At 38.9% G+C, this 17,238-nt stretch overlaps 1 protein-coding gene across 1 annotated transcript in view; it reads left to right on the top strand.

Moving 5' to 3' along the window:
• The window catches only part of LOC145416880 (uncharacterized), a 151,069-nt gene extending 143,352 nt beyond the window's left edge, over positions 1–7,717 (top strand). Inside the window, exons 16-17 of the mRNA XM_080285746.1 lie at positions 2,139–2,290; positions 7,477–7,717. Of these exons, the coding sequence (XP_080141872.1) occupies positions 2,139–2,290; positions 7,477–7,620 (296 nt within the window). The 3' untranslated portion in view covers positions 7,621–7,717. The remainder of the gene's footprint in view (positions 1–2,138; positions 2,291–7,476) is intronic.
• The last annotated feature ends 9,521 nt before the right edge of the window (positions 7,718–17,238 follow it).

Here is a 17,238-nt window from a genome sequence, read left to right as displayed (position 1 = left end):
GCTGATTATAAGGAGAGTGATTATTTCCATTTGTACATATAAATAGTGAAGAATAAATGCTTCCTGTAAGAATTTGGTAATGAAAATTGTGGAGTTTGGTAATGTGTCCGAGTTCAGATCTAGCAACCCTGTCCCCAGTTACTGCCTTACCTTCGTTCAGGGAAGACGTCCATTGCAGTGGATGCCACACGTGCTCGTTTTTTATGAATAAACAGTGAATTAATTGCAATACCTTGCCACTGGACCACATGGAAATTTACAGTGTTGTGCAGTGTTAAGAAATTAGGATTTAGAGTGCAAAGGATTAAGTGTGGAGTGCAAAGTGACGGTTGAAACTGGCATGGTGCAATTTAGAAGAATGTGCAGTGTTAAATAATTATAACTCACAGTGCAAAGAATTAAGTGTGGCACAACACTGGATTACTGTACGTGCTACGAAAGCATTTTCAAAACTACCAGAGCCTTAGAGAGTTAGAGGAGGCGGCCACAGATGTGCTGTAAGTACAGTACCCTGTACACTGCTAGGCTTAAGTATTTTCCATACTCACTTCCATTTCCTCATTCTCTGGTTCCTTTTCATTTATTTCATACTTTTTGTCCATTATTGGTGTGAATAGGGTCTTAAATATGTTTAAATAAGTGCTGTGCATGACCGGTAGGGAGTTAATTTAGGTGGCTTTCAAAGTTAGGCTGGGTTAGGGTCATAAGTACCAGTTCAGCAGGCAGAGGCCCACTTTCCAGACGGGACCACTTTCCGGACATGCCTTTGGCTCTATTACATTGGATAGTAGAGGGATTACTTTATATACGCAGTATATATACAGGTATACCCCGGTTTAATGATGCAATTGGTTAAATAAAAACCCATTGCCAGGTGGGGTGTTGTATAGTGGGGTAGATTTAACATGTAAAGTATGAGGATGTGTTTTTGAGCCTTGGGTTTCCCCCGAAACCAAGTCCTAAACCCACCTAAATGAATCCAAAAACAAGTTTCTAGCTCACCTATCTATCTATCTATCTATCTATTGCCAGACGCCTCAATCCCGTTTGGGGTGGCCACAAACAAACCACCTCCAAGTCACCCTGTCCCCCACCATTTCACTGCCCTGCTCCCAACTCACCCCCCCCTCTCTCATATACCTCTCCACCCCATCCCTCCATCTCATCCTCGGCCTCCCCCTCCCTCTTCCCTCCTCCACCTCACTCACATACACTCTCTTCGTCAGTCTTTCACCCTCCATCCTCTCCACATGGCTCACCTAAACCCCCTAATAGCTCTAAAACAAGCTAAAGTAAGCCTAAAAGCAGTTTATAACTCACCTAAAACCAAAAATATAATCTGAAAATTGTCAAATATGTTTGGAAAAAATCAAACTGAGTAAACTGTACCCCAAAATGACAGTGTTCACCCCACCTATGACTAAAACACAGTAATATAAGTCTAAAAACAGTTTATAATCGATTTTTCCCCCACCCACCCGTAAGAACCCCTTTTTTGTTCAATCTAAATCAATATTTGTGTATTTTATGACCCCCTAACCCTTAATCTACAACTACATCAACAATTTGACGTGAAACTGGCCAATAAAAAACATAAGTAACACTTTAACTTTTTTTTTTTTTTTTTTTTTTTTTTTTTATACAGTACTGTTTAGGTTTGACAAGGGAAATTACATTATCTTAATTGCATAAGTGAGTTAATCAGATGTTGCATGTATTGCAGTGAGGTACGCATTTTCTCTGTTAGTGGTGCTGTGGTGGAATCAGGTGGCAGTGAGTGCACTTGGTTTAAAATTGCCCCCCCCTCCCCCTCAAAAAAAGTTAAAGCGAATTTTGGTGTTTGTTAGGCAAGCGAAGGGTAGTAAAACGCGATCTTCGTTTAAGTGAATTTTTGTTGCGTGATCCTTCATACAGTGGGGGTCGCCTGTATATGGATACTTCAATAAAGGATATCATAGTGTACAGTATGGTACTGTAATGTAGTATTTTAAGATTTATATGTTGGTCAAGGATAGGAAAGAATACTTCATTATGTAGGACAAGGATTGGATGTTGGATAGACAGACTGCCAATGACTCACCTCCAGTTATGTAAGATGGATGGATTTTTTATTAGAATAATTATGGACACTCACACAGCTGAGGATGGAATGTTTTTGGTGCGTCCATCTACCCGCACGGCAGACCCGCTGACCCTTTCCCTGAGACACAGTGGCCGCACCTACAACATCAATATCAGGCTGCGCAAGGATGGATTTTTCGCTCTAGGAAAAGAGAAGCCAAAGGAAATGGTAGGTTTTACCAGTAGCTGTATTTTGTATTATCTGCAACCAGTCCTCACTGTATTTCTTCACCCCATCATATATGAGGCATTCAGAATCAACAGTGACCAGTTAAACCAATTTATAGTTTGAGAAAGCTCAGAGTATACAGTTGTCTCTCATTGACACATTGTATTCAGCGGAAGAATTGTGCCTTATGTGTCAGTGATATTGCCTTGTAGAATTCTTGTGTGAAAGAGAAGGGATGGAAAAATATAAATCCATAGATAACTAGTTCTTGACACCCTTGCAAGTTGACTTTTGTATTTCTGAATACATCATGATCCATGTCACTTCATAGCCACTCACAAGAAGTGAGATCACCTGGTCAAATGGAGACTGGAAAACACATCACAGACCATACAAGGCTGAGGAATTGACTGAAACTTACTCTAGAATGCTGGAAAATTACAGAAACTTGATTCTCAAAATATCATCCAATGACACTGTATTCCCATTGACAAGCCATCCTTTGTATTTATCGGTGACATGAGTATCTCAGCAACATCCCTCCTCTTCCACCTAATATTACACATCACAGCTACATACCGAAATAAATAGCCACCACAGCCATCCAAAATCTTCAGCCAAATCACATCGTTTGTGAACCACCACCAGACATTCAGCCTTCAGAAACTACCCTGTCCAGAGAGAAATGAGTACACACAGCTTAACTGCATTGTAGTCATCCCCTTTCCTGATACTGTACCAACATAAAGTACAACTAACAAGTAATCTGCTGTGCCCACGCTGCACTGCAGCCCCCACACCACAACACACTCATCTTATGCACCACACTATCACAACACAAGTTCAGCGTCACCATCCTGGGTAGAATATTATCAGAGAAATGATGTTATATTGACAGACCCATTGTGCAATGTCTTCCCTATCATATGATTGTGGGTAGATTCATAGTTGTACTGATCCTTAGTCATTGACTCATTCCAACTTGTCTTCTGATATGTAGATTCTATACAATATTCTGTTCTTGATAGCCCCGGTCACAACAGGCAGAATCTTAGAAAAAAAAAAAGGGCAGTGGCTAGACTCAAGACCTTGGCTTTTTCTTGCACTTGGAATGACTGACTTAACAGTTTGCGGCCTCCAGATTTTGTGGGAGTAAATGAAAGCAAATCCTTCCACGCTCAAGTCCAGTTATTTCAGGTTCATATTTACTCTCATGTTTCCTATGTTTATTCACTGTCTCACTTGCTCAACCTCACACTCACAGTCACCTTTGCATTCATACAGTGATCCTTCATTTTGCATGGTTAACATATTCCTTTCCTCCCCCCCAAAGTACCATATAAACAGAATGCATGCAAAAAGAGACTTTAGAATTATTGTTTTTTAGCTAATGGGGAAGAGTGCATCAAAAAGTTTCCCCAAAGTCACTATTTTGGCAATTTAGATTTTTTTCTTTTTTTTTCATCAAGTACTGTACATACATGAGTACATAATGCTTAAGAATTTATTGATTATAAAAAAATATAAGTGGTATTAAGTGATAAAGATGTTGCATTTTACACTAACTGTGATAGTTGGTGATGTATTGCTTGGTTGTTTGGAGGGGAAAGGGGGGAGATATATGAGACTAAGGGGCTGAGGTGAAGGACTGAGTACTGCCTCAAACCCTTAACCCCTATCTGCCGGCTGACGTGTATGCACGACTGGATTCAGGGCTTGGAGGGCCTCCGGTTGACTTGATATACCACACTCACCTTCCCGCCACTGTTTAAGCGCGGGCCCATTTTCTGTGATACCTACGGGGTAGGTAGGACCCCCAGGTACCCTGCAGTTGCACTGTTCAGTTTGTACTCGACAGTGGTAGCGAGAGGAGCCACGTCATCTTCCTTGACATCGTCCGATTCTGTCCCACCGCATGAAGGGCCGATTGCCTCATCAATCCCCGCGAAAGTTCAGCCCTTATTGCCAGGTAAAGGGCTTAGTGATAGTGCCATAGGACATGCCCTTGACTATACTGTTTCCTCTCGTATACTCAGCACAAGTACGTCCTCTGAGGAGAAAAAAAATAGCTACCACGTGGAGGGTGAGCTCTCTCGCCCTCCAACCCCTACTCGCTCTCCGACTTCTCCAGGAGAAAGGGACAGTCTACGAGAGTGATGATTTCGGCGATGAGGGGGTGCAAGATGACCCAGGACATCAGGAAAGTGACGCGGACCTGGTGGTCATCTGCGGAAAAAAACGCTGCAGAGACGTTTCCCCCACACTCTCGCTGCCTGCTTGCGCTCCCCCACACCTCAGCCTACCACGTCAAGGGCAGAATCTCCACAGCCAGGCCCTTCGGGAGTGGTATGAGTACTGAGCAGGTGCGTGGGGAAGTGTAAATAGTGTACAGCAGTGCAGAAGTTTGTGTATTTTCATAAATGAGTGAAATGTGTGATATTGTAAGTGAATTATAGAAAGTGCTAAGATATAAGTCTTTTATAAGTTCTACAAGTGCATATAAGTGATTTATAGTAAGTGGAGTACAGGAGTTGATACTGTTTATTGGATATTGGTTAGAAAATTATTGGATATACCTTGAGTTTGCCTACTTGTTACCTGAAAGAAAACCACTTGTGAGCGGGGCCACAATGAACAATACCTGCTTCAGTATACCTAAATTATTTCACTCAATACTCAGGGGGATTGTGCCAAATATGAGCATCAGTGTATCTGTGATGTGATGTACAAATAATGTTAGTTGTGTGAAACATTTATATGAGTTTCACTATAATCCTGATTAGTTCAAAGCAGTCTGATTTACAGTACAAATAATTACCTCATACTCTACGATAATGCATGAAAGAGCAACAGCATTTACTTGTCAAAGTGCATTTACCCATAATCGTGATGTAAAGTGCATTTCTAAGTGTCTTAGTAAAGGAGAAATATTATTTACGGAAGAAGTGAGTACAGAAATACGACGAGATATTTCTTTTCCCACACACCTACGGGGCTTGGTGGCATGGTGGTGTGGGCGGTAAATCCTTGGGTGAGCTACATGAACCGGGTGATGACTCATTTTCACGGTGGTGAGTAAGGAGGAGTAGAAAAAACGAGTGGAATATTCCGCATTCCAAGAACACTCGGGCAGTGCTACAATCACTACTCCTATCAGTGCTGCCAACGCTAACCGGCTGGGCCAATGCCATGGCCAGTGGCCCGCACTCGGAGCCGCGCTCCAAAACGTGAAAAACCACTCATCTTCAACTCATCCTTACTCATCGATGGGACCACCTAGAGACCTCGGGATACCTTCATTGGAAAGAGAAAGAGTTGGTGAGTCTTATGAACTTTCATTGAATTCTCAAGCTTTTATAGTTTGGTAGATATAAGGGTTTGAAGTAAGGGTATTTTTTCCAAAATCTCGGAAATCGCCCGTAGGGAGGAGTGTACTGCGGCCGGGAACCCCCCGGCGGCTAAGGGTTAAGGGTTGAGGCTAGTTATCATAATCATAAGCTCTCCCCCTTTTCTCCAAGTCTGAGGATGGTGGGGCAGGTCTGTTAGTGGTGTTTTGTGGCAGGGCTTCATGGGGCTGGCTTTGGTGAGGCAGGTGATACAGACTTCTTAGAGTGGTGGAGTGGAGGTAGCTGAGTAGGAGCCTGTAGCATAAGGGCAGTGATTATTTGTTGTAGTTATTTATTATTTTTTTCAATAACAGTGGTTTTCATGGTGCAACATCATGAATTAACTCATCCAGTTATCAGAGGTCCTTTGTTGATGATCTTCAGGATACCTTTCCTTGTCACTTCTCTGCAGCCAGAACACTTCTTGCCACCAGTGCTGCCGCTCTGAGTCCATTTGTCATTGGGTAAACATGACGTGAGAATTAATGATTACAATGGTCATTAATTATTATTAAGTATATTGATAGAATGACGAGGAATCGTCCAGGGGTGAATGTTTTGATGGGGAATAGTCCATGTTTTGACGGCAAATTGTCTTGATGGGGAATTGTTCAGGAACCTGTCCATGCAGGTGCAATTGCTTTCCTGTAGTTGATAAGTTTGCTTGGGCAGACACTCTGGGGTTGTACTCAAGAACAACATCATTCCATGCAAACAGCATTGTTTTGGGATCTTTGGAAGCCTTTCACCCCTGTGCAGACTTCCAGTCCCTCTTCAGGAAGTTGGTGGAGTCTGCAGCTGTGGTGTCAGCTTGACCAAACACTGACACATGCCATGAACATACAGCAGCATAACACCACTCACCATTCATTGCACCATTTAGCTGCACCACATACAAAATGATAGCTTTGGTTTTCCTCATCATTATAACAATTTACTCATTGATGCTGCCTTTATAAGCCACATCACACATTCATTTCTTCTGTTCAGTGACTGCAAAATTTGCATCTTCTCCAGTCAGGGTGTCATTCACTTTTCTTGTGAGTCTGAATTTGCCCTAGAAACCATACTTAATAACTTAGGAACACAGTTATGCCTTTGACCATGCCTGGGTAGCTGATTACATGCGATTCAGTCATGTGGAGTGGTTATGGTCTACACAAAACAAAGAGCACAGCACAAGAGGGAAAACAGTGGGGAGCACATGTGCTAGATCCATGGTGTCACTGCACTTCATTTGAAATTTTTCTTTGTTCCAAGCCCATGCAACTGGATTCAGTTGCCCTGCCGATGGAGCTTGGGTAGATATATATTTTTGACACATTATATTAATTCCTGTAAAAGAGGTCTCTTCAAAATGAGGTTCACATTGTTCACTCAGTTTCACAGTACTTCTTGTCACATTGTCTCATTTTCAATTATTCATACCCATGCTCCCTGTTTTTCACTCTCACTCCCACATTCTCTTACAATTTCATATGTGAAATTTTTGCAGGGTTGGGTACACAGTTTTGATCTCATTTCAGATCAGTAGAACAGCATTGTATGTCACCTTTATAATTAACCACCTCAATTAGATTTTTTTTTTTTTTCTTGTGGAATCAGATCATCAGGTGCTAGTAAGTGCAAAGTGAGTTTGTTTTCACTGTACTGAAGAATTAATGGAGCAGAATTGTGTGATAAAAGCTGGTACAAAATGACTGTGTCATTACCATACATAAAGGATTAAGAATGTATAAAAGTATTAGCCAAATATGCAATAGTATATTTGTAATATAATGTTCATGTTCTCCATACCAGACTTTCACATCAGTGGATGAAATGGTGCGGATGCATCGGCAGGAACCCCTCAAGTTACAGAATGGAGAGCGGACTCTCCTTACAACCTCTCCACCCAAGTCAGCAAGCAACATATATGTTACACCCTCTGTCAATAGGAACTGAGGGAGGGATGGGTATTAGGGAAGGGTATGAAGTACTGTGCCAAGGGAAAGTACTGATATACTCAGAAATGGTAATGATGTGTGTAGGTCAAGATAGATTGGAGCTAAGTCATCCTCACTCAGGCACTTATACTGAAGTGTGATGGTGAAAGTATGAATCTCTAATATTTATACATGTTCGTTAATATTATTATCTACTCATTTTATAACTATGCAGTAATTATGCTTGCATGCCTGGTGTAAGCTTTTTTTATACAGTATGTAAAAATATTTCAAAGAAGTAATCATTCTAGTGATCGACATTGAAGGAACCTGCCTTGTACTGTACATTATTGGGACCAGTTTAAGAGTAAGAGAAATTGTATTGTGAACATTTCCTGTAGTACTGTAATATTGGAGGTACAGTGATAGATCAGAAATGAACTGTGGAGATATACTGGAATCACATAAATCTTGCAGACAAAACACAATACTTTCATGACAGTAGCTTAAATGCCTGGTCATTGTAATAGTTACTGGATGCTTCTTTGTCTGAAACAGTGTGAACAGTAACAGTTTATTATCATTCTAAAAAGAATGGAAATAGAACTCTGAGAAGGTTCCATTTAGGTAAAAACATTTTTCAGCTTTTAAAGTGGAGTAACTGAGGATACTGTGACCTGTGGTCTTGACCAAGGTACATAAATTAGGTAACATTGTGGTGAATCCTGCAGGAAGTAGAGCTTTCTTAATGTGAGAGAGAAGCAGATTTTCATGGAATAGAATAAAAGTAGATACTGTTAATATTTTTAGAACAATCCATAAGTCTGTAGGTATCATTGTTTTCATTGACTTTGCATTTCCTTGTTGTATCTTTAAACCTTTTTGAGCACTTATACTTATTCTTGTTTAAATGTCAAGGTTCTAATAACTTCAACACTATTTTAATGACTGTAGATGGCATGAGAAGACTGGAATCATTAAAAGTGTGTAAGTTATTTTACAAATTAACCCTCTCGTGCACCGTAAGTTTTCAGTAAGTTTTGATTCCACGCACAGAACCAAAACCTCGCTCAGGCTGAGTCTGCTCGCGCGGCATGGGAAAAATTTCTATGGCCCAATTTACCCTCGGAAAGTGCATATATTGTTATAAATCGCTTCCCATCATCTTCATTGATGTTTATACTATCACATACGAAAAAAATAAAACATGAATAAACGTACAGAAATGAAGCCTGAATAAACCTAATTTACGTGAAAACTAGCTTCTCATAACCTCCCAACATCACCGTGAAAAATTTTTCCCATGACGCGCAGTTGAAAAGGATATGTCTTTGTGCAGAATTCCATGATCTTTCAGCTGTGAAAGTTTCAAGTTGATACATCCAATAGTTTTCAAGTAAATTTAAAAAAAACTACGAAAATTGCCTAAAAGGTCTGATTTGTCTATTATTTCATATGTTGTTAGTGACACTGTAACAAACATATATGTAAATTCTATCCAGTTTTGTAGCCCAAAGATTAAGGAAGCCCATGATATAATTCACAGTGTTATAATCCCTATTGTTATGGAGAAAATGAATTTTGAAAAGTTACAATGGGTTGCGCACAGTGACAGCACCTACGCTTTGGCCTGTAGGCTGAGTATGTTCGTCTTTCGTAACTTTTTCCCGATTTTTTTCACACACAGGTTACTTTCCTTTACAAAAGGATGCATAAGAAATCATCAGCTTGCTCAAGCTTTCTTCAGATTATGATGCAACCTATACTTTACAAGTATAATGACTGAGAGAATAGCAGTGAAATCCATCACATTTTCCCTATGAGAAATATATAGTAAACACACATTTTGTACCTTACAGTACAATAGTATAAAAACTAGACAAATAAACTGGTTACTCATGTCCTCTTGCAGTGTTGTAGTGTTTCTTGAGAGGAGATGCAGTTGCAGAGAGGAGGACAGGTATGATCACAGCCTGTGTGTTTGTGTGTGTGAGTATTTGTGATGTGTGTGTATTTACCTATTTGTAGCATACAGGAATTGAGCAATGCTCGTGTTGTCCTGTCTCCATATCCACATTCATCAAGTCTACCTTTACACACATGAATGTTTTTCTCATGCACCACCTCTTTGTCTAAGTCATTCCAAATATTTAAGTATTTACCTAATATACCTAATTGTGATATACACGGAATGTACTATGCTCGTGGGTTTCCGTCGCTGTTTCTCAATAAGTCGAATTTAGCTTTAAACTCGTTTAAGTTTTTAGACTGGATGATATCTTTGTCCAGGCTATTCCATAAGTCTATACTTCTGTACGGAAAGTTATATTTCTTGATATCCTTCAAGCAGCTTGACTTTTTCAATTTCATTCCGTGTCCTCTTGTTGCTCTCTTATCCCATACAAACAGATCTTCTTTGTCAATTTTATCTACTCCCACCATGTGTGTGTGTGTGTATGAGTGTGTCTATCTGTGTGTCTGTGTGTGTGTCTGTGTTCTTACCTACTTGTATCATTACAGGAATGAGTCAAGCACGTACTGTCCCATGTCTTAAACCATTTTTATCTTACATATCCTTAAATTTGTGAATTGTTTTGGCGCACACTATTTCATTCAGTAGTGCATTCCACTAATCAGTTGCTCTGTTTGGGAAACTAAATTTCCTTACGTCTTTATTGCCTATCTTTTTATGCATTTTTTTGCAGTGTCCTCTTGGTGATGCATCCCCATAGGTTATGTAATCATTTATGTCTATTTTCTCCTTCCCTGATATGCATTTATATAGCATAATCATGTCACTTCATTTCCTTCTCTCCTGTAATGTTGGTAGATTCAGTTTTTCTAGTCTTTCTTCGTAGCTTAGATCCCTAAGCTTGGTACCTACCTTGTAGCGGCCCTTTATACTTTTTCAATCTTGTCTATGTGTTTTTGAGATGAGGACTCCAAACTACTGATGCATACTCCAGGGTTGGTTTGATGAATGATGTTATTATCTTTCTTAACATGTCTTCATTTATGTATGTGAACATTATTCTCATATTTGCAAACAGTGTATACATATTCCGTACCTTCTCACTGATGTGGTCAGCCGGAGATGGTATGTTATTGATAATCACACCTAGGTCCTTCTCTCTTTCTGATGTGTGTAGGGTTTTATTTCCCAACTTATAATCCCAATCAGGTCTTTTTCCACTTTTACCAAACTTGATTACATGACACTTGTCCACTTTGAATTCCAATTGCCATGTATTGCTCCATTCATGATGTTTATTTAATTCTTCTTGTAGCTCTTTACAAGAGTCTGTGTTAGTAATTCTCCTTTGTATTTTTGCATCATCTGCAAACATATTTAGATAACTTTCATTTCCAGTGTTACTGTCTGTATCATTTATGTACACCAAAAACATGATTGTTGCCAGCACTGAGCCCTGTGGAACTCTTCTAGTCATTTCCCACCATGATGAGTAATTTCCCCATAGTACTGTTACTCATTTCTTTTTTTCTGAGAAAATCTTGCATCCAGCTATACAGTTTGCCTCGGATTCCTCCTTGATGGTACAGTTTCCGTAAAAGTCTTTGGTGTGGTACTCTGTCAAATGCTTTCTTGAAATCTAAATAGATACTGTCCACCCATCCTTCTCTTTTCTGTAATATGCCTGTTACTCTGTCATAGTAGCTTAACAGATTAGTAACACATGATTTTCCTTTTCTGATACCAAACTGTCTTTCTGTTATCATATTGTGTTCTTCTAGATGATTTACCCAAGCTTTTCTTATAAGCTTTTCTAATACCTTGCATACAGCACTGGTTAGTGATACTGGTTGGTAGCTGAGTGGATTTTGTCTATGCCCTTTCTTGAATAAGAGAACAATGTTTGCTTTCTTCCAAATATCAGGTAGTTTACCTTGTCTCAAGGATTTCTTGAAAATTAAAAATAATGGTTTACTTAACTCCTCTGCACATTCATGTAGCACCCAACATGAAATTTCATCAGGACCATTTGCTTTTCCTCTGTCTAATTTACTTAACTCCTCCTGTATTTCATTTTCTGATATTTGCATATCTGGTAGTATGTGTTGGCATGCATGTTCCACATAATCCCTCTCAAATTTTTTTTTTTTCTGTAATAACTGATTGGAAATTCTTATTTAGTGCTTCACAAATATCCTTCTCTTGTGTATAGGTGATTCCCTCGTCAGTAATGGATTGTATTTTATTTTTTACCTAGGTTTTGCTTCTGATGTAGCTGTAAAATTGCTTCGGTTGATCACTACTTTTATTTATGAAACCCTTCTCAAACTGTTTTTGGGCTTCCCTCCTTATTCTTGTAAAATCGTTTCTTGCCTGTTTATAGTTGTTATGTGCCCTTTCACTATTGTGTCTTCTGTATCTATTCCACAACATATCTCTTTTTTTTTTTTTTTTTTTTTTTTTTTACACATTGTGTGTGTGTGTGTGTGTGTGTGTGTGTGTGTGTGTGTGTGTGTGTGGAGTGATGACAGTGGTTTCAATTGTCATAGGAGTGATGACAGTTGTGTCAGTTGTCATGGGAGTGATGGCAGTGGTGTCAGTTGTCATAGGAGTGATGACTGGTGTCATTTGTCATAGGAGTGATGGCAGTGGTGTCATATGTCATAGGAGTGATGACAGTGGTGTCAGTTGTCATAGGAGTGATGGCAGTGGTGTCATTTGTCATAGGAGTGATGGCAGTGGTGTTGGTTGTCATAGGAGTGATGGCAGTGGTGTCAGTTGTCATAGGAGTGATGGCAGTGGTGTCAGTTGTCATAGGAGTGATGGCAGTGGTGTTGGTTGTCATAGGAGTGATGGCAGTGGTGTCAGTTGTCATAGGAGTGATGGCAGTGGTGTCAGTTGTCATAGGAGTGATGGCAGTGGTGTCAGTTGTCATAGGAGTGATGGCAGTGGTGTCAGTTGTCATAGGAGTGATGGCAGTGGTGTCAGTTGTCATAGGAGTGATGGCAGTGGTGTCAGTTGTCGTACTTTCTCTGATAAGACCTTGCAAGACATTGTAGGTTAGTGTAAAAATAGGAGAGGAATGGTAAAAATCGGTTAGGGATTTTCAAATCTGGCATTCTCTGAAAATATATAAGAAACACACTTTCTTCACAAGGACACTGCACTATATGTAACACATTATCACTATACACACGTAAGGTATGGACAGTGCGATAGTAGCCAAATGCGGGTTTAAATGCCCGGAAGTGCACTCACACCTTCCCAGCCTGACTGACGGGACAATACTGAGCTAAATATGGGCCACTTACCCTTCCAGTAAGCTCCTGGCTGTTGCCATACATTTCCCCTGGACCAGGCAACCCTAAGCTTTGACTTAACCAAATTTGACGCAAATCCATCCACAGGAAAAGTTTCTACGACCATTTATAGAGAAGTTGCATCATGTTGCATCATCGGTTACTCTTCAGATTATAAGGATTATGACTCGCATTGTGTCACCTTGTGCGAGGGGGTTAAGTTGCATTGTTCTGATGTTATTATTCTCTGTATTACTTTATTAGTTCATTCTTTCATTCATCAGTTCATACAGTCTCCAACATGCTGCTCAATCTCTAGCAGCTCCTCTGTTCAGTCCCGTAACCATGGGGTCACACTCTGTGACCTCATCCCTAGCATTTTTCAGTTTGCCTCTCTCCCCTCCACCTCCAGTATTCAGTCTCTGTAATTATTTTTCTTAAAAACCATCATCAAAATCAAATTCTCACACTTAAACCTTATACATGTGCTTACACAGTCTTTTACATGTCAGTCATATTCTAATCATTTGCTTCTTACCTCACATCTTCATTTTACAGTGTGTTCTTATTTTACTCTTTTCATGAAACTTTTACAACATCTATCCTCTTTTATTTTCTGTTCATGCCTTTCACATTCTGTAGCCACATGAGTGTGCCTTGATATACACTGTCCCAGGCAGTCACAAAATACAGCCTTGAGGTCTTTGTGTGTGTGTATATATATATATATATATATATATATATATATATATATATATATATATATATACTGTGTATATATATATATATATATATATATATATATATATATATATATATATATATATATATATATATATACAGTAGAACCTCTTTGGTCCGGACCCCTTTAATCCGGATTTCTGTTAATTCGGACAAAATTTAAAAATAATAAGCTCCAAAAATATGTTGAACGTAATTCTAAAATCATTTTCAGTATCGGCACGGAAAGCGATCGTCATTCATTTAGTCTCAGATCACGCTAGGTCGCAACATGGGCGCCTGTTTAAACGCACGCTTGTATTCTTTCCATCAACTAGTTCACCAACCATTTATATTTTTAAGCTGTATTTCAAAAATTAATCCTCCTTACCATGCCCCTTAATGCAAGTGTAGCTTCTGCAATGAATAAAGGTGTTAAAAGGAAGCATGTACCACTAAGTATTGCAGATACAGTGAAAATACTGGATAAACTAGAGGCTGGTGTTCCTCCAGGAAAACTCGTGAACGAGTTTGGTATCGCCAAACAAACTGTGTTGGACATCAAGAAAAACAAAGATAAAATTAGACAGTTTGCTTTAAAATTTGATGTTACAAACAGTGACTGTGGTGAAAATAAAAGAAAAACTCTAAAAATGCCACATATGTTAATAATTAACAAACATACCATATGTAGATAGTTTATGGTATGAACTGGAGATTACCCTGATGGTCCGGACAATCTGCTAATTCCGACAACCCTTCCCCCCATATAGTCCGAATGAGAGAGGTTCTACTGTATCTATATATATATATTTTTTTTTTCCAGACCCCCCCCCCCTTTTTTTTTTTTTTTTTTTGTTTATGAGTCTGACTCTGGGCATCGACTTCAAAGTCTGTTCCCAAGGCCCAGTAGTCCTTTTACATACCATACACCTCCACGTGTCACCACTTCAGCAGTAACACCCACCATCCATGTTGAATATATACATGCTAGGGCTGTGTTATGCTGGACTGGTGTACTTTTAAGACATGTCAGCAGGTCTCTTGATAGATCAATAAGGTCTACTTTAATGAAATTCAAGTCCTTAAACTGTTCCCTACCCCAGCCAGGATTCGAACGTGGATCCTTTACGACTGCCTGCCACCTCTCTGCCTATTCAGCAGTAGCTGAATTGGTAGTGAGGTGCTTGGTTGTGTGGTTTTAGGTTTTGCAGGGAATGCACAAGTAGTATTCTTCTAATGTTGTCCCAAAGGCTACTTCAGGTAAACCAAAAAAAAGAATAAAACTTGTGGTATTGTGAGAATCTCAGCATGGGGTTTGATACATGTGGCTGAGTTCCCTTCCTAGAGTAATGGTTTTGTGGTTAGTTACTAAGCTTGTAGCCACACATTGTTCAAATGATAGCACCTCCCAGAGTTAGTGCCCCAGCTTCTAAGTATTTATAGAATACAAGAACCATTTGTTGTAGTGCAGTATGCTACTCACAATATAAAAGACATATATTATAAAAGTTCTATGTTGTCACTAATGGGTGCAGTTCATTTAACTGTCCTTCTTAAGGCATTTTGTATTCAAAATTTAACTGTCTAGGGTTAGTTTGTCCCTCATTTGATTAATGTTATCAAACTTATGGCCAAACTATAATCCTAAACCTGTCCCAGCCATCCTTAATAAGTTAACTGAGATAGAATTTAACTTGTTTGGAGTGAGCACATTACAGTGATCCCTTGGTTATCCTGCGGTTGGTTGTAACGGTTTTCGTTATCTTTGCTCATTGAAAATCTGCGCTTTTGCCATTATCATGGATTTTTCAGCTAAAAACTATTGTTTTCGCGCACCTGAGCTGATTTCTGCCAACAGTGGTGGTGCAAGTCTGTGATTTCTGATGGCTCTGATGGATTAAAAGATGAGTCCCTACTGAAGGAGTTAATCCCAGGTTGTGGAGACCATTAATTCTCCACCTCCTACCTTCAAAACCCCTTACCTCAAGCCATTCTCAGGTTTCTGTATGGTACGTGTTTCTTCCTTATTGTGCTCTTTTCGTAATTTTGTTTTATCCATGGCTATATGTGTTTCGGATACGTACCACAACAGTATGTATGTATTTAGTGGGTCTAGATTGTTGTAAAGGAAAAATCTGGGTTGATGAGTGGGGTGCATCATACAAATTAAGATAAATCCCATAGGTTCTGTGTTTTTCTTGTCACACAATTTTGTTATATCGTACTAGGCACGGTACCAATTATGCCTGATCACCAAGGAATCACTGTACTCTTGAATGAGTGCAGTCATCTGGAATTAGTCAGAGTGTAATCCCAGTGTTTCATCCATCCACAGACTGCTGCTTTCTTTTCCCCTAATTGTATTCATTAATCCTTTTTTGTAGAATACATACTGTGATTATTGATTACATAGAGAAACCTGGGCTTGTAAAAAATCAGAAACCTACTACCATTATTGCCTTTTTTATTCTGAATCTGTACTAGTTAATGTACTACTGCTTTGCTTTGATATGTATACATAATCAGCGCTTCCATTTATCTTTTCATTTTGTAAGTTGAATGTCCGTGTTGTGCTTTGTTCAACAATGTAATGCATGATTCACAGTAAGTGCACATTATGATATATCAGGTTGCTGATTTTAAGATACAGTATGATATTTCATTACTCTCTCTCTCTCTCTCTCTCTCTCTCTCTTGTTTAAAGACAATTTTAAAGTTGTCATATTTGAAATACCTACTGTGTACCATTAGTCTTTACCATAATATTGTCTTTTTATGTTGCTGTAAGCTCATCAGTTGGAAGTGAAGGTGGTAGACTGTAGTGCAGCATTAACTGGTACATTACAGTTCCAAATTTCTGAAAGTACTAACTTTCCAAAAGAATTTTGAAAGAGGCGGTTTACTGATACGAAAACTGAAAATATATTTACTGCTAGGAAAATTCCTGGTTCAGTTTCAAGGGTCACTGCTATGTTTACAAAATGTCACGGTATTGTAGTCTATGAATACCCAAGCTAGCTCAAGCTGGACTCCTCTGAACCACAAGGTTGATTTCTTCATCTTTTGTTGTAATATTCTGTCCTAGCAAGAACCATCATCATTATTTTTATCAAATTTTTTCATCTGAACCCTCAAATCCATGTTAGTATCACTGATACTGTGATTGTTGAAAGGATTGCTAGGCAGGCAGGTGATTATAACTGATGGTATTGATAAAGAATTCCAGTTTTCTGAAAAAAAATTAAATTTCTGAAAGTCTCTTGATTCCAGCCATTTTGAATTTGAAGAACTCCACTCTACTATTAGATCCATTTATATGTTTCCTCATTTAGCTGAAAATAATGAAGAATTTGATTGTAAAACACTAAGTGTTGTATCTGTTTATTTAGTATCCAGTCCTATACCATTCCATCATGAGTGTAGGGGCCTGAACTGACCCACTAATACAGACTAAGTACAGCTTCAGAAAATCATTCTACTATGACATAAAAAAGATGTTTCTACTGTATTTGCTAACCAAAAACCCCATTTAAAATGTTTGTTTACAAATTGGGTACTTCTGTTTTTGAAACTTTATTTTTTTCTTCTTAGTCTTACTGTACAGTCTTAACATTTACTTAATGAGAATTGATTTTTGAAAAAT

This window comes from Coenobita brevimanus, chromosome 108, assembly GCF_032717465.1.
Source record: "Coenobita brevimanus isolate Jiangsu-jjx chromosome 108, ASM3271746v2, whole genome shotgun sequence".
Lineage (NCBI taxonomy): Eukaryota > Metazoa > Arthropoda > Malacostraca > Decapoda > Coenobitidae > Coenobita > Coenobita brevimanus.
Note: the sequence above shows the minus strand (reverse complement) of the source record. Positions and strands in the feature narration are given on the sequence as shown.